Source organism: Perna viridis, chromosome 2 (assembly GCF_037379345.1).
Source record: "Perna viridis isolate PV_CMFRI_1.1 ecotype Kerala chromosome 2, ASM3737934v1, whole genome shotgun sequence".
In the NCBI taxonomy this organism is placed as follows: domain Eukaryota; kingdom Metazoa; phylum Mollusca; class Bivalvia; order Mytilida; family Mytilidae; genus Perna; species Perna viridis.
The window spans coordinates 31,569,844-31,592,645 of NC_142446.1; the positions used below are offsets into that span (position 1 = coordinate 31,569,844).

General features: G+C 32.7%; 1 protein-coding gene across 4 annotated transcripts in view; it reads left to right on the plus strand.

Moving 5' to 3' along the window:
• The window catches only part of LOC148624638 (beta-arrestin-1-like), a 77,685-nt gene that overhangs the window by 23,564 nt on the left and 31,319 nt on the right, over positions 1 to 22,802 (plus strand). For all 4 annotated transcript variants that reach the window (XM_088567419.1, XM_088567418.1, XM_088567421.1 and 1 more), the window contains exons 3-5: positions 1,451 to 1,511; positions 5,018 to 5,259; positions 17,654 to 17,713. In XM_088567419.1, the coding sequence (XP_088423545.1) occupies positions 1,451 to 1,511; positions 5,018 to 5,259; positions 17,654 to 17,713 (363 nt within the window). The remainder of the gene's footprint in view (positions 1 to 1,450; positions 1,512 to 5,017; positions 5,260 to 17,653; positions 17,714 to 22,802) is intronic.

Below are 22,802 nucleotides of genomic sequence, written 5' to 3' on the forward strand. Positions count from 1 at the left end.
CCTACTGCCTGAGGAGACGGAATAATGTGTCTGCCTACTTACTGCCTGGGGACATGGAATATTGTGTCTGCGTACTTACTGCCTGAGGAGACGGAATATTGTGTCTGCCTACCTACTGCCTGAGGAGACGGAATAATGTGTCTGCATACTTACTGCCTGGGGACATGGAATATTGTGTCTGCCTACTTACTGCCTTAGGACATGGAATATTGTGTCTGCCTACTTACTGCCTGAGGACACGGAATATTGTGTCTGCCTACTTACTGCCTGAGGAGATGGAATAATATGTCTGCCTACCTACTGCCTGAGGAGACGGAATATTGTGTCTGCCTACTTACTGCCTGAGGACATGGAATATTGTGTCTGCCTACCGACTGCCTGAGGACATAGAATATTGTGTCTGCCTACCTACTGCCTGAGGACATGGAATATTGTGTCTGCCTACTTACTGCCTGAGGACATGGAATATTAAACCACAATCAGTCAATTAATCAGTTTGATCTTTCTTTCCTAATATTGAGTTACCTCCCTTTCCTCACTTTTTTTTAACTCATCACTCTTTCTGCTTACCTAGACGAGAGAGTGTAGGCATTATTCTGTACCTCAAGTAAGATATCAAGAACCATAAATACATGTACGTATATCAGCCTTAATTGAAATTATTGTTTTAATAAATAAAAAAAAGAACTAACTTTTTTTCTTATCTTTGACCAAAATTTATTTTTTTTTACCTTTGAAAAAAGATCAAACATCAATATTGATTGTATTACTGTGAAAGTACTTAAATTTGTGGATACAAGTTTTCGTGGATAAGCAAAGAAACAGAAGATTGAGGATTCTTGAATTCGTGGTTTTTAGGTTTTCAGTATACACATCAATGGACACTTCCTTTTTGTTGGGAACTAAATTTCGTGGATTGATTTACGGATGAAAACCACGAAAATTGGTATCCCACGAACAATAGTACTATAACAGTAAATACAAATTTTAAGACACCAATGTCAAGTTCGCAAAATGTTGTAAGTGCAATGTCATAGCAGAAAATAGCATTGTTACACCATATCTTCCTACAAATCTTACACTTGCTTTGAAATATTCCTGTGAGTCAGGAAAATGCAAGCCAAAATTATTTAGGCTTAGACCCTAGAGTTTAAATCAGTAGTTCACTATTATATTGTATGTAGGTTTTTTTCACTTTCAAGTTAGATGTGTATTTTGCCCCCATTTCAAGAGAAGAAAAATGTGTTCCTGTTTTGTCTAAAAAACCTTTTTCCAAATTTATTATTTATTGAATTGTGATGATACTTTAAATAATCCTTAAATGCCATACATATATATTCAAGAGGTACCACCTACACAGGAAGAAATTAATGTGATGAACAAAGGAATATTATAAATCACACTCCATAGTATGGCTGTTGATATTAAAAGCTGTTGTCTTGTATTGCAGATCACCGCCTACCTAGGGAAGAGAGATTTTATCGACCATATAACCCACATAGATCCTATAGGTTTGTATAATTTTATAACTGAATAGAATTTGCAGTTCTCTCTCTCCCTCTGTTTGCAGCTTTCTCTCTTTCTCTATCTAATGGTATTTAGTATTCTGTCAGGTATATGATATCCAACTGCTTAACATCTGTTTAACTAAACCAAAAACCAAACTAAAAACTTTCTGTTCAATTCATGAAGTGAGATATTTCTACTAACACTGATGTAGGATCAAAAGTGGATGTACTGTTTTGGAAAATATGAAATCTGAAATTTGGGTTTCATTCATTTTTTTTGTAACCTCCCCCCCCCCCACCCCCGAAAAAAAAAGCCTGGAATCCCCTTTTTCTTGACCTTTGGGATCTTTGCTCTCAGTTTTTATACAACTGCTAAACTGTGTTCATTTCATGGTTTCATGCCGTTGGCATCGTCATTGTCCATATGAGAATAGCTTTGGGTTGTAACTTGAACCATTTTGGAATTATGAGCCAGAAAGGCACCAGAAACAAGCATTTTCATGATGGTCAGACAAAAGCATGACTTGGAGCTCTTTGAAATTGCAATACAAGATGCAATACCACAAAAGTAAGGCTTGGATGGATTAATTTTTTGGTATGAATTGAGACTGTTTAGTAATTATGTATTAGCCAAAAATGGGCTTGGAACAAGCATTTCCATTATGTCCAGACAAGAACTTGACTAACAGTGAGTGGGTCTCTTTGAATTTACCACAATAGGCCATAGCTTTGATTGATTTGGAGGTTGTGAACATTTATGAATAAGGGGCCAAAATTTGGGCCACTTTGATTCTTGTCAAAGTCTTATCCTCTGTCAAATATTTAATCCCAATCAAAATTCTGGGTTGTATTAAACTTGAATGGTATGCCCATAATAGCCCCAAGTGTTAAGGTTTTGACCTCTGTGGTAATGTTAAACTGTGTCCTGCAAAGCATTTATTCTAGTTCCTCATTCATTTGAGAGAAAATAATTGTAAAGGAGTTGAGAGGTAACATTGTCTTGATTAGAAACTGCCATTCAAACATTGCCACTTGCCAAATAAACATGTGCTTTTAATAGGGCCCAAAGCAGGTTTTAAGTACCTGCTTCTTTGTATAAAGTATTTTGAAGCATTTTAATAAAAAGCAATGTTTCTGTGGAAATGAATGCTCATCATTATTGGAATAAACCGATTGCTGGAAAGTTAATGCACTTAAAACCTGATTTCTACAAATCAATCTTTGTTTTAGTCTGTATGTTCTTCACGAAGAGTTGATGGTTTTCCCAGGAAGATACGAAACATTCAATTAAACTTAGTTTATACTTGATTTTTCCATTTTTGCTCTAATATATGGTTAAATGCCATGGTTTAAGTGGCAAAAATACAGTTATTGAAATGAAGCCAGCACAGATCATCCATGCATTTTCATCAAAGGAAAGAGTTATGTAATAACAAGCTTGTAAAATCAAAATATGATCAGAAGAAAAGGGTTTACATAAACTGAGTTGTGATCCATGATTAAAAGCATCACAAATGATTTTAATAAATCATACGTCTTTCATATAAACTTTTTTGAGAGCTTGCATTTAGGTAGCCTTTTCAAAACCCAGAATTCAGCTGAGGTTGAAATGAGAGTTTTTATGGTTATTTTTTACCAAACGTTTTTTTGGTGAAATGAACATATTCTCTGGTATTACTTTATCATACCCACCCCCACAAAAGATGTTTAGGGGATATTTAGGCTTTATTTGTTTAATTAAAAGATAAATGAAAGAGATTTTATTGAATGGGACGTGATGTATTTATGGGGTTTTCTTTTTTCATGCTTTTCCACCCTGAAGCAATTATCAAATGGGTACTATATACATGTATACTTGAAGTCCAGAAGTTTTATGTTTAAATGCATTGATTCAAATGAAATGATTTAGTATTAGATTATTAATGTTTTTTATATCCCCTGTAATGGGGGAGGTATATAGTGATCATAATGTCTGTCTGTCTGTCCGTCCTCAGTTCAAATCCTCAACTTCTCTAAAACTATTGAATAGAATTTGATGAAACTTCTGCATATTCTTTATCACATGATGCTATTGTGTACCTCATAATTCTTTTTTCATCGGTTTTCTTATATGGGAAGGAAGTTGGGTATCAAATATTTTTGGGATTTTTTTCTGAAGATAAATATTTGTATATTAGTTCAATTTACATATAAAAATCTTGAATTTGCTTCACTTTTTTATTTGAACAAAAAAAAACAAAAACAAAAACATTGTTTTCTTAAAAAAGGCAATGAAACTTTTAGGTAAGGGTCAGTTTAAATAGTGAAGTAGTAAAAGAGAATCAGTAACAATATTTTAAGTTTGGCCTTGTTGATAATCTCTTTAATTATGGTAACTCAGGAATCAATGTCTTCAGATGCCCTGATGAGTAAGACTGGGTACAGGATGTAGAAAGCTATGATTACATCATAATTACTCAGTTTACTGATTGTTTATTTTTCAGTCATTCAGTTTATGTCATTACTATTTACATAAATGGTTGATTTTTGTGAAAGTTGCCATTCAATAGAAAAATTCCGGAAAGGACATTTTGTTTTAAGTCAAGATTATTTGTAGCAACAGATCCCCTGATGCTGTGATGTACTCTTCCTTTTGTCGGTTAATTATATTGGATCTTTGATAATTTTTAACAAAAGAAGAAAAAATACATCTTAATAGCTATAATGGATTGATGTCTGTGTAGAGGATCAGCTTCTGTTTTATAAACCACAGTTCCTCATGCCTTTTCAATTCTTGTTTGTTTTGTTTTTTATGTTAGTCTTTCGAAACTTAGATTTAGAGAGTACTGTGTAAAAACATGTAATTGAGATAATGGAGATTTCTAGGTTGGTAAGGTACACATAACTGTAGAGAATCTCATTCAGTGACAACCTGCATTGAGATGTACATGTATTGAGAATGATACAATTCTCTCTCATTTTTTCATAATGGAAATTAAGATTTTAATACCAAGTAAAAAAAATATTTCAGTTAGTTCTTATTATGATATTGAAATATTTATGGTGTAAAACCTTAATGTTGAAGTCATATGAATATGAAAAAAAAGTTTATAATGCATACTTACATGAATATTTGATAATAAATGCAATTTACTTCCTGGTTTTGCAGTTTTTATAAGATTAGGAACCTAGCTAGCATACTTCATCTCAGATATAGCATTACATTTGTGGTATAAGATGTAGGAATGCTTATGGTAAAATATTATTTGCACTGAAAATAAGTTTTTATAAAGTATACATTGTACTGCAGTCTTGTAATTCTGTACTAGCATATCTATAGAACATGAAAAAAATGTAATGTTTCATTAACAGTTATGTAACTTTCAAATTATGTAATATTGGATAATGTTTGATAGAAGCTGGAAGGTCACACTTACAGTTTTTTGTTTGTTCTTAGATATGGGCAGATACTTGTTTATTGGAGATATCCTATGACATAAATGCTTATAAAAATACTTGATGCCTTGCAGATGGAGTAGTTCTGGTTGACCCAGATTATCTTAAGGAAAGAAAAGTCTTTGCACATGTATTGGCAGCTTTCCGTTATGGCAGGGAAGATCTTGACGTGCTGGGACTCACGTTCAGAAAAGACTTGTTCCTTGCCTCCATGCAGGTCTATCCACCTATCAAGGATCAGCAAAGACCATTGACGAGACTTCAGGAGAGACTTATAAAAAAGCTTGGGCCAAATGCATACCCCTTCTTCTTTGAGGTAATTTAATTTTAAAGCATGGGGTTTATAAATGCAGGTACATTCCTGAGAGAGTTATTGAGATTGAAGGTCATAAACTGTGTTTACAAGTAAATGAAAGGAAGGTCGGTAAAACATAAGACAGGTTTTGCTGTACGAATATTTTACATTCTTGAAAGTGAAACTATAAGAAGACTCCTTGAACCTCTTGAGGAACCGTTAGATTTCTTAAAAATGCAGTTACATTTTTATCTGCTAATGGTAAAAATTTACAATTTTAATGCTCTTGAAACTGAAGTTCCCACTTTGTAAGGCATTTTTTTGTCATTTTTTTACCATTTCAGGAAAAATCTCATGAGTCATGTAGATCTAGTAGTTGTTGAATCATTTTATGTAATGGTATGTGAATACTCTTAATATATTTACCTTACTAACTATTCATTAGGTCGAGTGTTGAAGATGCCCTGTATAATAATAATGCCATTTTAAATTGATGTCATTAGAAAATAAGATTTGATGATTAAATGTATGTCCAATACAGAATCTAAAGAGTTATCTCCTAAAGGACCCTGAAAAAACAGGGTGATACACAATATATCTGAATTGGTTTTAGACTCTATTAACTACTTGTGTATATCTTTACTTTATTGTGTAGGATCTATCATAAGTGGGTTCTCATATTTCATCATATCCTGTTGTTTCACACATAATATCATCTGTATATTTTTATGTGACATAAACAGTAAATTCTGTCTTATTTGAGCCTTTAAAAATCTCAATTAGGGCCGGTCCATCCGTCACAAAAGTATGTCCCCTCTTTATTTTAATATTTTTTTATGTCCAGTGATGAGACTTCAGAGTGACTTTTTCAGAACTACTAGAAGGTGTGTCTTGCACAAAAAAGAAATCAATAAGTAAAAAGACATTCTGGAAAAAAATTTAGTTAAAAAATTGGGTATCTCTCTGGTCCAAGTGACCTCTATTAGTGTTCCAGTTTTTACTATAATGTTAGTACCTTTTTGAGTTCAGTGATAAATTGGCATGACTATTTACCACTATTAGAAGGAGTGTCACACACAAGAAAGAAAATTGTAAGTCAAAAGATATTGTGGGATGAAAACTTAGTTAAATTTGGAAACCTTCCTGTTCCAAATGATATTAAGTCAAAAGATATTGTAAAAAAAAAACTAGTTAACAACTATAGTGAAAGGGCCTACGTTGTATGATATTTTGGTTGCTATTTGATATCAACATTTATTTCATGGGACTTTGTCATTTTTCACTATATGGGGGTATATCTAGCACGACAATGTATGAAACTTTATGTTTTCTCTAATTTTGCCTGTTTCCACTTGTAAAATCAGGTCTGAATTAAGTGATTTGGTTGTGAAGGTATAATTTTGTAGTTGACTTTGACCACAATGTTAACATTTTGTTGCAGAAGACGAATTGGCTTTACCAAACCATACCTCTGTTATAAGTACCCATTAGAATTTTTTTACTCTTGTGGTAAAAAGACTTGCATTAAATCACCAGGTCTGACTTCACATAGAGTAATAGCCCATCATGTGTCAAGCGTTATTTGAACCTTCTTAACCTCAGGGGTTCTAATGATTTCAAATGCTGAAACAACCACAGAGCTTTGCTTCAGTATGATTCCATGACTTGTAGCTGTAGCCAAATACATGTACTTAGAAATGTATTACACAGTGAAACCTGTCTAAACTAAACCTTGAATAATAAGAAATATAAAACAGACACCTCTTAAAGTTCCTTTCTATCCAATTAAAATGTATTTTTGATGAGCAACTTTTTATGAGCAACTTGGCAGGTGTTTCTAGAAAAGCAGAGGACACCTACCCTATCGGTGCACCTGGTCTATACTCCGTTTTTAGTAGCGTCTGAGTTGCTCATTTAATGTTGTTACTTTGTATGTATGATTTTAGTTACTTAATGTTCTTTGTTGTGATTGTCTGTTTTCCATGTCTGGTCCTTGTCCCTGGATTACATTCTTTTGATTTCCACAAGAATCTTGGTTCCCTTGATTACTCTTGAACCCTTGATAAATCCAACATATGTCTAAACTGAACAAATTTTTGAGTCCAAAGGGTGTTTGGTTTTAGAGAGTTTTCACTGTATGAGAAAATGACCACCATGGCCCAGTGGAAATGGCAAATTTTCTATGAACTGCATTGTAGCTGTTGCACTTATTAACATATTAATAGAATCAAATTGGCTATGGTCCATGTTGATCTATGTTGCCTGACATTTTCTTGATATTCACTATTATTGTCTAATCTTTTAGAATATGGATTGATCTTCCATGGAGAGTTGACGTGAGTTGACATTGGACATCAGTTTAGTACAATCAAGTCCAATTAGCAAACAATAATCGGAGATCTTGTGATTTAATTAACTCAGTAAACATTATAAGAGGCTGAGAACGTGGTCACGAAACAACATGAGTTAAATGTAGTGTGGGAAGGCAAGGTTAAATTTCTAGGATTTGGGAAGATAAGATTGGATTTTGGCTAATCTTGTTCACTTGCAATTTAAGTAATTCAAAATTTAAAAGAGAAAAAAAAAGATACCATTTTTATTAAAAACCTGATTTCAAAAAGAAAGAAAGTCTGTTTGCAACTTACATACATGTAAGTACTATCATTCTTAAGAAATTAAAAAATCTCAATCCAGAGTTTTCAATGAAAGGAGGTTTATTTGGTCTCATCAGAATTCAGCTGTTATATGACAAAACAATAAGAATCACCCAGATAAAGAACAAATCAATGCTTCTCAGACTATGCCTACAAAGTTGTTTATTGAAAAAAATGGACATTCTAATCTGAGGACAGAGGGCAGCCACATGGTATAGAAATATCATGTAATTATGACCTAATTGGTTTTATCTGAAGACAGTTTTATGTTCATAATTAATTTTTTTTTCTTAGACCATCCAACATTAGCATTGTGATTTATCATTTCTTATTGATTTTGTATCAGATGAAAATTATGCAATGTTTGTTAGTAAGATTTAGAAGAAAGATTTTTTTTACATTTAGGGGTGCATTTTCATGTAGATTAGGATTTCAATTGCATACATGTAAACTTCTGGCATCTCCATTTAGGGAGATCTACCTCATTAGGAATTGACAAATTCAGTAGATCTCACAGTGTAATTTTCAATAGGAAAATATGCAAAAATACAATAAATGTCATTCTATTACCTGGATTACCATATTAATGTTAAAACATTTTTGGAAGCATGTTTCCCACTGCCAACTGAATGTTTATTTCCTATGTTCAATCGGTATATCTGTTAACTTGTGTTGGGTACATTGTTTTTACATATTTTCACATGCATTTCCTCTGAATACCCCTTTTATAGCAGTCCAATCCTTATAACATAAGCCTAAAAAACAGGAAAATAGTACCACTTGTTTACAAAATAATATTAGGTGCCTTACCATATAGTTAGGAGGGTGATAGAGTAGTTTGTTACCCAGAGAAAATCGTTGTCACCCCGAGGCATAGCCGAGGGTGACAATGTATTTTCAAGAGGTTACATACTCTCTATCACCCTCTAAGCTATATGTTATTTATTTTATTATACTGAATGTTCCATTATTCATTCTTTTTCAAAGGAAGCCATAAACAATCAGTTATGTATGTTTGTCTTTTGTCTTTATTTTCTTAATTAAAATTGTTTTATTTTCTTTCAAGTTTGCATTAATTAGAAACTGTAAACGTCAATTGTGGATCACAACCCTTTTTGTGACCTTTTTTAGTGGGGCTTTTCCCTGCTCACCAACGTAAATCGCAGTAAGATGGTTTTCGTTGTTGTTAGCTCACCTGACCAAAGGCCATGTGAGCTATTGCCATCACTTGATGTCTGTCGTTGTCCGTCGTTAACAATTTTTCAAAACACTTCTCCTCTTACACTACTTGACCAATTGGAACCAAACTTGGTATGATTGTTTCTTAGGGTATCATGCATAGAACCATTGTGGAGATTTTTGATCCATCGAAAAACATGGCCGCCGCTATTAAAAATAGAACATAGAGGTCAGACAATAGTTTTTTGCATAAAACTCCAACACTGTTAGTTTTAGCCAAATTCTGACAATGGAAAAGTGTTTAACATGATGAGATCTATCTGTGGTCAAATTTTCATTTTAATCTTCGAAGCCATGTTGGAGATATTGCCGTTTTTCGACATTTTTTTGCTATTTTTAATGTTTTTTTGTTTCAAAAATCTTCTTCTCTGAAACTACTTGACCAATTGGAACCAAACTTGGTGTGAATATTCCCTGGGTAATCCTGTATAGAACTGATGTTGAGATTTTTTATCCGTCTAAAAACATGGCCACCGTTACTAAAAATAGAGCATAGGGATGAGAGTATTTTTTCGCATATATCTTCAAATCATTAGGTTAAGCCAAATTCTGACAAGGGTGTAAGTGTTCAGTATGATGATATCTATCTGTGGTCAAATTTTCATTTTAATCTGTTATGCCGTATAGGAGTTATTGCCCTTTTTCTATGTTTTTCTGCTATTTTCAATGTTTTTTCTTTGAAAAATCTCCTCCTCTGACACTACTTGTCCAATTGGATCCAAACTTGGTATGAATGTTCCTTTGGGTATCTTGCATAAAATTGTTGTGAGGATTTTTGATCCATCGATAAACATGGCCACCGTTATTAAAAATAGAACACAGGGGTCTGACAGTATTTTTTGCATATTTCTCCAAAACTGTTAAGTTTAGCCAAATTTTGGCGTAGTTAAATGTGTTCAGCACGACAAGATCTATCTGTGATCAAAATTTCATTTTAATCTGAAGCCATGTTGGAGTTATTGTCCTTTTTCAATGTTTTTTCGCTATTTTTAATGTTATATCTTTCAAAAATCTTCTCCTCTGAAACTACTTGACCAATTTGGACCAAAGTTCTTATGAATGTTCCTTTGGATATCTTGCATAGAACTGATTTGAAAATCTTTGATCCATCGAAAAACGTGTATGCTCTTACTAAAAATATAATATAGGGGTCAGACAATGGTTTTTCGCTTATTATATCTCCAAAACTCTTTGGTTTAGCCAAATTCTTTCAATTAACTAAATGACCCTTATTATAAGGCCTACAAATGTCTCAATGTATCAAAGTTGTCCGACGACTCCTTGTAAGAGTTGCTGCCCTGGAAAGATGAAATAATAACAGTTTTCAGCCAATATCTTGATAACTATAGTAGAAAGAAAGAATGTATCGATTGCTGAAATGATCCTTATTATAAATCCTTCCAAAGTCTTCTTGAGTCAATATTTTTGGACAACTCTTTGTTAAATTTATTGCCCTTGAAAGAAACCAGGTGAGCAATTGAGGCTCTTGGAAGCCTCTTCTTGTTTTTTTTTTTTTTTGGTTGTTTTTGTATGTTTTTTTTTGTTTTTCTGTTTTAAGTTTTCTGGTATATAGTTAATTAATCCATTGTTACCACAGGTCTCTGCAGAATTAACAAATAAGAAAAGCAAAACAAAAAACAAAAGCAAAAATAAAACCAAAACCAAAAATGGTCAAGAATGCAGTGTATGGAGATTTAATGACAATGACATACATTCTCATTTGAACACTTTCATTTCCAGTTCCAACCTCAATCACTTTTAAATTTAACAATACAATTTTTGGGTACAGATTGTAGTAAATTTGGCATCATAAGTGAAAAAAAAATAACTTCTTCTATTTATCTATGTTATATCAGTTATTAATATTGGACTTCTCCTTCAAACGCAAAACTGACTAAGATTGAACTTGTACCTATTTCTTACTGGAACCAATTTAGTTTTTCAGGATAGGGTAATAGACAAAAAATATCACCCTCTGAGTCATGTGATAGAGCAGAATATTAAGCTGGTATTGAACCAATCAAAATTCATGAAATATAATAATAAATTTTGGTGTTATATTTGGTTATTAAAATTAAAAGATGTATCTACTCCAAAAAAAAACTCATTCAAAGGGAAAGAAAATGAACTCTTTAAGAACACGAGTTGTGTTCAGCTGTCGATAGTTTCAGCAACTATTTAGCGATGTTCAAATACTGTCTTGCCTTTTGAATGCTTGACTCAAGAGATATGTACATTTTCTTTTACCATTGTTATGTACATAACCTTTTCCATGCCTTTTCATGTCATTCATCAGATGAATTGGAAAAAAGTGGTCAGATAATGCTTGCAATGAGCCATATTCTGCCTATCTCTTGGCAATCTTCCTGATATTGCATTAGTATTTCTCCTCTTTTTAGGCTTCCAATTGCCCCTGACAACTAATGCTTTCTTGCTTTTGGGCATTTTCGAAAGTGAAAATTGAAATATCAGAAGATGAAAAATACTTACCAATGTCCTTGTTCACCTGTCTGTTAAATAATTCTTTACAAAGTTCACGAAGTTCGGGTCATTCAAGGGTCAAATACCCAGATATTTGAAACTCTAGTAACCCCTGTAAGTATACTAGTATGTATATGTATAAACAGAAAAAAAAAAATTTCATTGCTCAATTGGTTCAGAGTAAACTTTTTTTCTGTCCTTTGACATCACAAAATCTCTAAATATCCATCTTTGTCTTATAACAGGTACAATGTATATATGATATTCAATTTCTATTACATGTACGAGGTTTTTGATTTGATAATGTAAACCTAGAAATTTCATGTGGTGTTATTTTTGCATTGATGTAAACTTCACAGTTTGATGTCTTATACAAATCGTGCAAGATAATTTTTGTGTGGAGTTTATTTTTTTGCCGATATTTCATGACCACTGATGCAGTGAAATTACCCCCACATGAAATTTTACACCTCAACAGTAATCAATTTAGTTGTATGATCTGATCACTATTTTTCTTGGAAATATGAATGTACCTAAATAGAGACTCTCTGGTGACGTCAATTGTGCTTCTATTTCTAGAACCTTTTCCAAAGCTCTTTATGATTATAGCCTATAATTTGTGATTAAAGATGCGTAAAATTTATAATTAAGTTACACTTTTCCAGTTACAAGTTAATGTGATATTAGAGTTTTGAGAAAAATCTATGGGTAGAAATCTATAATACAAGCTAAATTTATGATTTTAGTTTTAAGCAGGTGACAATTTTTTTAGTATTATGTAGAAAATGAACTTATAAGTTTTTATGGGGCTTATTCTTCTCTCTTTAATCAGCTTTAAGTAAATTGTAATAAGGCCATGAAGTGATCCAGTCTAGAGATAGCTGGGCTGGGTTCAGATATAGGATATCAGGTGTTCAAATTACTTAGGGCCTTAGGTCCTGGACCAGGTTCAGATAATAGAGGTAATTTGTTCAAATTAGTATTGGCCTGAGGTCCAGGACCTTCAATTCTTTTCGTTGACACTGTATTGAGGACTTAAGACTTTCCTCAATTGGATTAGTGATTAGAAACTTAAGAAAAGTTCAGTACCTTCCTATCTTTGAAGTAAATTTGCACCCTCCTCTTGTAGATCTCGAGTTCTATTCCTGGTTAAGTCAGGTCTTCCTGCTGTCTGTTGTACAAGGAATTTAAAAATATGACTCTGCATTAGAGTGTAGTACAAAACATGTTTTTCGATTAATCAAATGTTCTAGTCATAAAATGCCTACAGTTTTTTCAAATTAACATTTAACTACAGCCAGTCAATCAATCAATCAATCAATCAATTTTCAGTCCAACTGTTCACCCTTATGGGTCAGTCTATGTCAGTCACAGGATGACAACATTGCAATAATCAGTTATCTGCCCTTGGCAAGTTTTTGTCTGGAAACTTTGCCCTTTATAAACAAATGAAAAATCCAATTTTTATCTGTCCAAATGTGTAATAAAGTGAAGAACTACTCCTGAGTGAATTTGACTGCAATCCTATCTTGGTATTAAGCATGGATGTATCTACTTATGGAGCATGATTTACTTTTCCTGGTTATCATCAAATCATGGCTTCTGGCTGTTGGTAGTAAATGTAATATACATCATGTCTGGGATGTGCTATATTTCAGCTAAAATCCATCTCCTTGGTTTGGTCTCCAGGAAAAACCTCAATAACCTTTGGTAAATATAAGACTTCATAAGCTAAATTGAAAGGCAAAAATAAGATTGTGGAAAGTTGGAATTGGAATCTTATTATGAAATGAACTAATCTTATACATGTGATTTTTTGTGGATTATGGACAAGTGCTTCATCCTGCCAAACAATATATTTTCTAATTCTGAAGGCCAAAATTTCTTCTGGCTCTCTCAGGGGTTTCTGTAAAGTCGTCCTGTTTTGTGTATCTCTTGTATTTATTGTAAAGCAAATGTCACTGTACTGTTATAAAATTCAATATAATGATATATTTCTAGTGTCTGTAAGTACTCTTTACAGAGACAGAGAACACTAAATTGTTATATACTGTCCACATGTTTCCATAGAATATTCCTTGCCATGTCACAATGGAGGAAATTCTTAAGTCCATAATTCTCTTTTTATATCAAAGACTTCTGTTTTTACCAAATTAGTCATTCAAGGCAATAAATTTATGCAGTCTAGTGAAAAAATTAATGAGTTTTCCTCAGAATTTTGTATTTTATTGTGCTCAATGCAGGACAGAATATCGTACATCACATTTATGGAACTCCTAAGCTGTAGACAATATTAATGTAGACGTAACTTGACTTTTCCAATTTCCGTGCAAGAGTTGCGTTTGTCATCCTATATACAATAATTGATATGAGATGGGAATGACTTCTTGGCAGAAATAATATTCCTGCAGGCAAAATGGAATACTTTCAAATAATTTAAGTGCATCTTTGTAAAATAAAGAAATTACTATGGAGTAGATGGACTATATATATTTATTAGATTTAGGTCTTTTTCTCCTGAACTCCTATTTGACCTTCAAGTTAGAATATTTATTTGATTATAGTTTGTTTGGGGATTTTTGTCAATTTTGCTAGATGAAAGAACTGCTCATCTTTCCATATCACCTGAGCTTATTTAAAATTTTAGTTGATTCAATTTGTTTGTTTTTCTGTGTGCACTTCATTAGTTCTTTTGTGATGTAGGATTTACTCTTTGCATACTGTCCTTTAGATGTTCCCAGCATTGTTTTGGTTAAGGATTTTCTCTGTGTAAGTTGCCCATCAGGGGTTCCCAGCATTGTTTTGTCCAAGGATTTGCTCTGTATTTGTCTTTCCGGTTACTACCATTGTTTTGTTCAAGGATTTGCTCTTTGTATGTTGTTATTGAGGGGTTCTAAGCTGTGTTTTGTCCAGGGATTTGCTCGTACTATGTTGTCCTTCAGGTCTAAGGTCTTACCAGCAAAATATTTCAAAAGATTTCCCCTTTTTTGTATCTATGGTATAGAGACTTCTTCTCTTACCTACACACAGTTCCATCAAAAAAGCACTAATTGATATTACACATTAGGTTTTCTAGTGTGACAATCCCACCGAGATTTAGCACCAAATAGCAGGAATGACATGAGTGGCCTGAAAATATCACAGTATATTCTGGAATATTACAACTGATATTTATAGGACATCAGAGAAGATAATTTGATACTTGCTTCAGACAGGTGCATTAGAGCAAAACATCTATTGTTGCCTGTGACTTCATTAACATGTAGCAGGATTGCCTTCAATATGACACTTTATAATGACTACATCATGATTCATGACAGGTGCTCTTAGTATTGCCTGTACTATGACTTTAACCATAGGGGTCTAAGAAAAGTGCATATTATAATATGACTTAGATGTAATGCAAACACCGTTCCAAAAACTGTTTGTGAGATAATTAGCAAGACTGGCTAATATGAACAGGTCTAAAACATATTGCCTGCAAAATGTTCATGACCATTTAGTCCTTTAGTGTGCAAGAACAATGAAAATTAATATTGCCTATGACATGATTTGGCTTCAATTTCGGTGCTCCGGCTATATTGCATGAATCATCTTATTACCTAATTGTAATTTGGTGCAACTGTTGCCACCATCTATCAAACTACAGATACCATATAATGACTGCTTCTTGACATAAATGATGTCTTCAAGAGGCTAATGGAGTACATCTAAATAATTGAAAAAAATCACCATTAGAGAAATCGGACGGTATTGATCTATGCCATAAATGTAATCAGGCCAGCCACAGATTGTGTTTCCTGTACAAATATTCGCTGGAATGTAGCATTAGCATTGACAAAGCTGAATGTTTAATATAGAAATATACCATAGATTAAATGAAAGTGGTGACAATACCAAGGTTTCTAAGTAGAACATTTGTTTTTTTCAATGAATGCATACACATTTTTCGTTTGGTAATTAAATGTCTGGGCTGTCTTATTACCATATTTCATTTCGTTTGAAGCAGTCAGAAGATTTTTTTGCTAAGCTAAACTTTTAGTTTTGTCTATTATTGCCTTCCCAACAAAGCTGTGGTAGGATATAGTTACACTGGTGGTCAGTCCATCTTAACTTATCCAATTTATCCATCATGAAAACTTTTGATTAGCTTTAGAGGTTAGAAGAGTGTAATTTGCCATATAGGGGGTCCCCAATTCCACTAAAATTTAAAAATATATATGGATGAAATTTCTCTAATCTAACACAATGTTGCTAAAATACACCCCTATAGCTTTTAAAGTTTGAAATAAAAACCACCATGTCATGTTGTGTTTCTGCATATATTTAGGCTAAATAAGGGGGATACTTTTTCAAACATAAATTTTCAGTCACCACCCTTAAGCTTAAAAGTGCCCTTAAAATACACAAACATGGGCTGCTAGCTTCCAAATTCAATATTTTTAATACCTAACCTTATACATGAAGATATCTTTTTTAACATCCACCAATCATACATGTTTCTGTATTTTCTTCTGGGTTTAATACTGGGATAAAGTTTTGGTTGAATACCTAGGAGACATTATTGCACTATTGTAACCTATAGTCTTATGGCTGCCATTACAATTTACCATAAGTATATGATATTGTCTAATGGGATAATTTTGGCATTTTGAAGAGACTGATTGATTTTTTAATAGTCATTTTCTGGTCAATAGGATTTTGTTTAATTGTCAATAATTGATTATGAAATTTTATACAATTTTTGTACCTTAATTGAACACAAATAGACAATTAAGGTAAAAAATATACTTAGTTCAAAAGTTTACAAATCATGTATAGGTTGATTGATATTAGTTATTTGTAATCTGAGAAATGCTACTGATTAGAAATGTTTTTTATTCACATTTATTGCTTTTTTACTATGGTCTGCATATGGGATGCTCTAGCTAGATACACTGTATTCATAATCTGTTGGAGCACAGCGTTTCTTATTCTGACCTTTTTTATTTATCCCTTAGTTGTAGTCTCGCCTTTTTTACTGACATGCTATTGTATGATAGTATCATTCTGTGGAATAATTTTGAGCTAGTATATATGTTTTGATTGAAGGGAACTCCCTTTCATTTTTTAAAATCTTTTTCCAATTTTGTATATTATATTTATGGGGCTAAATAAATCCAAATTTAAAGGCATTTTGTGAAATAGGTTTATCATGTGCTTATGTGCTGCCTGGTGTAGTTATGATTGTTCATTTATATGTATTGGTAAAGCTATCACACACTTAATACCCTGAAGTCTCATTGCAGTATCATCAGTCAAATCTTCATTTGTTCTATATTTATTTTGGGGCGGTTGGGATCAGGTATGATCATGTGATTGGATGAAGTGGTTGGGATCAAGGGTGATCATGTGATTGGATGAAATTGTTGGGATCAAGGGTGATCATGTGATTAGATAAAGCGGTTGGATTAGGTACGAGTATGTGATTGGTTGGGATCAGGTATTATCATGTAATTGGATGGTCAGATTGGGATCAGGTTTGATTAGGTAATTGGATGAAGTGGTTGGTATCAGGTATGAATTTGTGATTAGATAAACGGTTGGTATTATTTTTCCAACACTGTCTGTATAGTTTCGCTTTTTACCTTTAAAGACGCTCTTTTTTTGCAAATGCAAGTCACCTGATCGCAATTTCTATTTCCCAGTTGGCCAAATACTAATAACTTAGTGGCGTTCGAAAGAAATGTATCGAAAATTGAAATTGCATGCCTTGTATTATTTCTTGAATGAAATGTGGCAAATTATAAGTAACACGAACAAAATTTGACTGCATCAGCTATCTATTTAAAGATGGTTCTTGTTTTAAATGACATTTGCAAATGCATTTGTTTTTAGTCTTTTACTTAATTGATTTGTATGATTCATTGGTTAAATCATTAAACAATTTATTGATGTAGATCTTTCAATTTATTCTAAAAAATCTGAAGGTAACATAATTTTGCAATTTTTGTTATTATTTCAACCTTTGGGCACTTATCCTGTATTTATTATTGTTTCAGTTGCCTCCGAATGCACCTGCATCAGTTACCCTTCAGCCAGCACCTGGAGATACAGGCAAGGTTAGTATATTACATATACCTGAACTATTGCTCTTTGGTACCAAATATTATGGTTTTCAAGGTCCATTCTAACCATGCATTCAAATTTTCAATGTTAAACTTCCAATGATTCTTTACAGCCATAATGAAATCCCCATATTTTAAAATTTGTAAACTGATGAAATTTTGACAAATCACTAGAACTGTTACCGATGAATAATAGTACTTCAAGATGACCACCCCCAACTTCATAAGCTTCTGGTAATAGGAGTTAAAACAATACTTCATGTATGTAATTTAACCATGTTTGGAGACCAAATTCCGGTTCGTATGATGAAGGATTTATTTGAAATTTTGAAAATACTGGTACCACTCATTGTGCACTAGTCACAGACTGACTGGGGTATAAAAGTTTTTCCTTTGTCTTTCATTCAGTCATTTTTGCTACAGTTTCCGTGACTGTTTTTGTCAACGCTTGCAGATAATTTTATGTTTGTGTGAAAACAAAGAAGAAACATGTATTAATATTGATTGATTAATTTTTGACTTTTAATGGCATGTTGATGACATTAAGGCAAACTTGTTCGAAAGTGTGCTTGACTTGCGCAGATAACATACCTGGTTAAACTGTTATCTACATGTACATAGTTCTGTTGGTACTTCCATGTTTTCAATCCATTTACTAGTAGTTATCCTTGGTTGCTGGTTTGTTATTGTTGTTCTAGGTCATTGGTTTAATCCAATGACAAGCCATATCAAAGAACTAAAAAGATCTAATGACTGCTTTCTTGTACTTATTGCAAAGAGAATGTCATATTGGAGAAAGGTTTACATCTTGTTATGTTAAATAGTTTGAGTGGAATGAAATTCTTTTCTGTTAATTGTTGCTTCCTTGCATTATTTGTACACCTTCTGACTGACTTTGCATTATTTGTACACCTTCTGACTGACTTTGCGTTATTTGTACATCTTCTGACTGACTTTGCATTATTTGGACACCTTCTGGCTTCCTTGCATTATTTGGACACCTTCTTGCTTCCTTGCATTATAAGCCATTAAAAGCAAACTTGAAGTTTTTGTCAAAGTACAAAAACAGCCAAGTCAAGTAATCATTTTTGTTCTCTGAAATGGCTGAAGTTTAAAAAAAAAATGGTGAATCCATGGTTTTAATAGTTTGAAACAATTCTTCAAGATCATGCACCTTCTATTCAATTGATTATAGTGTCAGTAAGAGATGCTTCATTTCCTTCAGTTACATTTTTTGAGGAATTTTAATGAATTAGCTTGGCATCAAAACTGTTGAATCAGAGAGTTCTCTAATTACAATGTTTAAGCGTGGTATGTGATTAGGAAGCCTAATCAAGGTAAATTACTCATGATTCAAGGTACTAGTCCTCTTCAGAGTCATGCAGTTATAGTGAGAAATGATATAGAGAAGGAACACTTTATGTATAGAATCAAGTTTGAAGCTAATTATGTAAGATTCTGTACTAATAGTTTTCAGAAATGTGTGAAGATTCAATTTTTACAACTCCTCTAAGGAGTGACATGCTTATCTGTCAACATTAATCTGACTCAATGTGTAGGCTAAGTACAAAGCAGAGTCTGTTCAATTGTTCAAATGTTATCATCATGAAGTACAATAGGACTTTTGTCAGAATCAATCTATAAATCTCTTTAACTTTAAAGTATTCAGCTCTGTTGAAACTTTAGATTTGCTTTTTTAATTTTCAACATTTGCATCAACAATCAATAGTATTTTCTTTTACTTTTGCCATTTTTTTTGTTAGTCATTTTATAAGTATATTTTACTATTTTAACTTTCTAAACTAAATATGTTCTTGACCATCAATGTTGGCAGTTCTAGTCTTGACAAACATTTTGTTTACAATTGAATGTAGTCTAAATTCACTTTATATTTAACAATGTTATTTTCAAAAAGAAATTTGTCTGTTTTGAATCGGAAAGTTTACAAATGACACAATTGTAGATATAAAATGCTACTTCCATGTGGTTGCTAACTTGAAGGTGTTCTTGAGCATCGGTTAATAGCAGTTTGCTGTGATAATCAATGCGGTGTCATGGGCCTCATAACTTACATTTGTGTTTCTGACAGTCATGAATCTTCTGCTTTCTGGTGCGAGGAAGGCAGATTTAATCAAGTCATATTTCTATAAAAATCCCACTTGCTGGTGGTTGGAGCAGAGTCGCTCAGCTGTCTTCAATGAATATTATTTTCTTCTTTTAAGAAAGTGTTTCTTCAAAGCTGCATTTTTTTTTTTGTAATTGAAATCTTGTCTTTTGCGAACAAAGTGTCCGATTGTTTATTTCATGGAAGAGTGTTCCTATGGATTAATTACTTTGCTTAAGTATGTACAGGAAATTAATTGTTCTCAAAATGTTAATTAAATAATCTCTGATGTTGTTTTTAACCAAGGTTAACATTAGTACATGGATTAATGTTTTAGTCTCCTACTGACTTAGCTGAAGAGACTTCACTTTAAGGTTTTGTCCAGATTTAAAATTTCTTAGCAACATGATATTTGGTACATGTATATAATTTTATCATCATGAGTTACTGTTAAAGTTTAAATTTGTTATCAGGTCAAAAAAGTTTGGGCTGGGTTATGGCCTTGAATTGGCAATTTGAAAGCAAAAGTTGTCTTCAAAATATTTTTCATTACATTCTTTACTTGGCTAAAACTCTAAACTGTAAAAATTTCAACATCTGCTCAAAAGTCAGGGTATCTTCCTCAATTTTGTTTGGAAACTCTAACAAGGAGAACATATTGAAAAATGGGCATATATACTGCTTTCTTGCTATTTATTGTTCAAAAAGAAAAATATGTTTAAATCAAAGACTGAAGTCTTCAAAGTCGCTAATCGTCAAATATTCACTGTCACTGATTTTGGCATACTTTAAACATCCTAAATTGTACAAATGCAATATGCTCTAAAATGGGGGGACTTCCGCTGAAATTTTGGTTCCCTTGATATCATTGCATACTCTTTCGTAACCGTTATGACCCGAATGGCTATATATAGATATCAGTGTACTGACAATATATATGAATTTTATATAATCAATTGTAATGAACATCTGTGTTTGAATTGGAAACTGGGTAATATTAAATAAATTCAATGCTAACTGATTATTTTATCCTTTGATGTAAACTTCCCATTCTAATACAAGCAAAAAACATGCATATACATGTGTATGATAAGTTTTATTAAAGCTTGGTTGTAACGATCTTTTGGTCGCTCATGATATTGACCGGTAACCAGTTTATGAACCAGATTTAGCAGCTGGCAGTGAATATTCATAAATATTGAGCGTGCTAATGTATATGACCTATATAGTTTTGTAACTAGCCTTAGTGCCTGAATCCGAGACCGGATAATGTCCAAAGCTTACTGATCATTTCATGAAACCTTCCTGTTCTCTTACAAGTAAGAAACAAACGTACAACACACGTTTGATATTTAAGAGGTACATTTTTATCTTGCATGGATCTGGAACTACAATGCTTTGGTGGTGAACTTGGCGAAGATCTGCTGGATTATGTGTTGTATGACTACACATTAATGCAAATCATATGCAAATATTAAATACAGAAATTACAAGTGCAAGAAGTCGCTAGCACTATTAGCGACTTGAAAAGGAGAAATTTATAGACAAACATTACTGATAAGATTCCAATGAAAACAGTTATAAGAACATGTTACCAACAACACATTTAAATGACATAAAATTTGAGCAATCTAAATCCAGGAAATAACCTGCAATCAGTTTCATAAAAAAGTTATTAATGTAAAATCTATTGTAAGTTTGGATTTTTCAATACTTTCTTCCATTGTCTATCAGAAATTATGATAGATTTTACAATTTTTGAAAATTTGCCATAGGGTTGAAATTCGGTGTTCCAGGATTTCAGTGAAAACCTTAAAATGCTATAATTTTGTAAAAATCTCTAATATTGATAGCTTTTTTCTCATAAAAGAGGAATCTCAGAATCAAATGAGAAAACCATGTCAATTAACGGATCAAGATATTGTTTATCCTAATGGTTTCTAAATTGATGTGAAAGATGATAATTCAGACATATTAAACACAATTATAGAACCCATTGTTTTACATCTGTTTCCGACATTTGGCTTATTTTGTCAACATTTCGAGGCTGTTTGTCCTAATGGCTTTCTCGCGGATGGTCTAAAATGTTGCCTAAAGGTCATTTTCTATTTTATTGGACTGCTAAAGTTTTCGGGTCTTATAATGGTATGGCTCAATCGTCCTTCGTGTCTTTACTGTCTATAGTCACTTGAATTGCCCATGTTTAGGTATGTTTAAGTTCTGGGTTCTTAGAAGCATTTAAACAGAAAACTTATTAATGTTATTAAATTAATAAATATCTTGAACCTGTCAAACTTTTGTTGTTTTAAGTGGATACTGAACTGAAGATAGATTTTCATGTATGTAAATTAAGAATGCTGGATAAATACATCAAGAAAGAGATCTAAGGTCTTTGTTAGTTCAGACAAGTTTTTCTGGATAATTCAGGGTTTTGTTTCAGAAAGTTTTCTGGAATAATAATTTCAGATTTGGTTTTATGTTTATACATGGCTTGTTCATAAAGATTTGAACTAAGACAGGTAATTTGTTTGTACAGGCTTTGACATAAACAGGTAATTTGTTTGTACAGGCTTTGACATAAACAGGTAATTTGTTTGTACAGGCTTTGACATAAACAAGTAATTGGTTCATACAGGCTTTGACATAAACAGGCAGTTTGTTAATACAAGCTTTGACATAAACAGGTAATGTGTTTATACAGACTTTGACATAAACAGCTACTGTGTTTGTACAGGCTTTGACATTAACAGGTAATGTGTTCGTACAGGCTTTGACATAAACAGCTACTGTGTTTGTACAGGCTTCGACATGAACAGGTAATGTGTTCGTACAGGCTTTTACAAATACAGCCACCGTGTTTGTATAGGCTTTGACATAAACAGGTAATGTGTTTATACAAGCTTTGACATAAACAGGTAATGTGTTTATACAGGCTTTGACATAAACAGCTACTGTGTTTGTACAGGCTTTGACATTAAC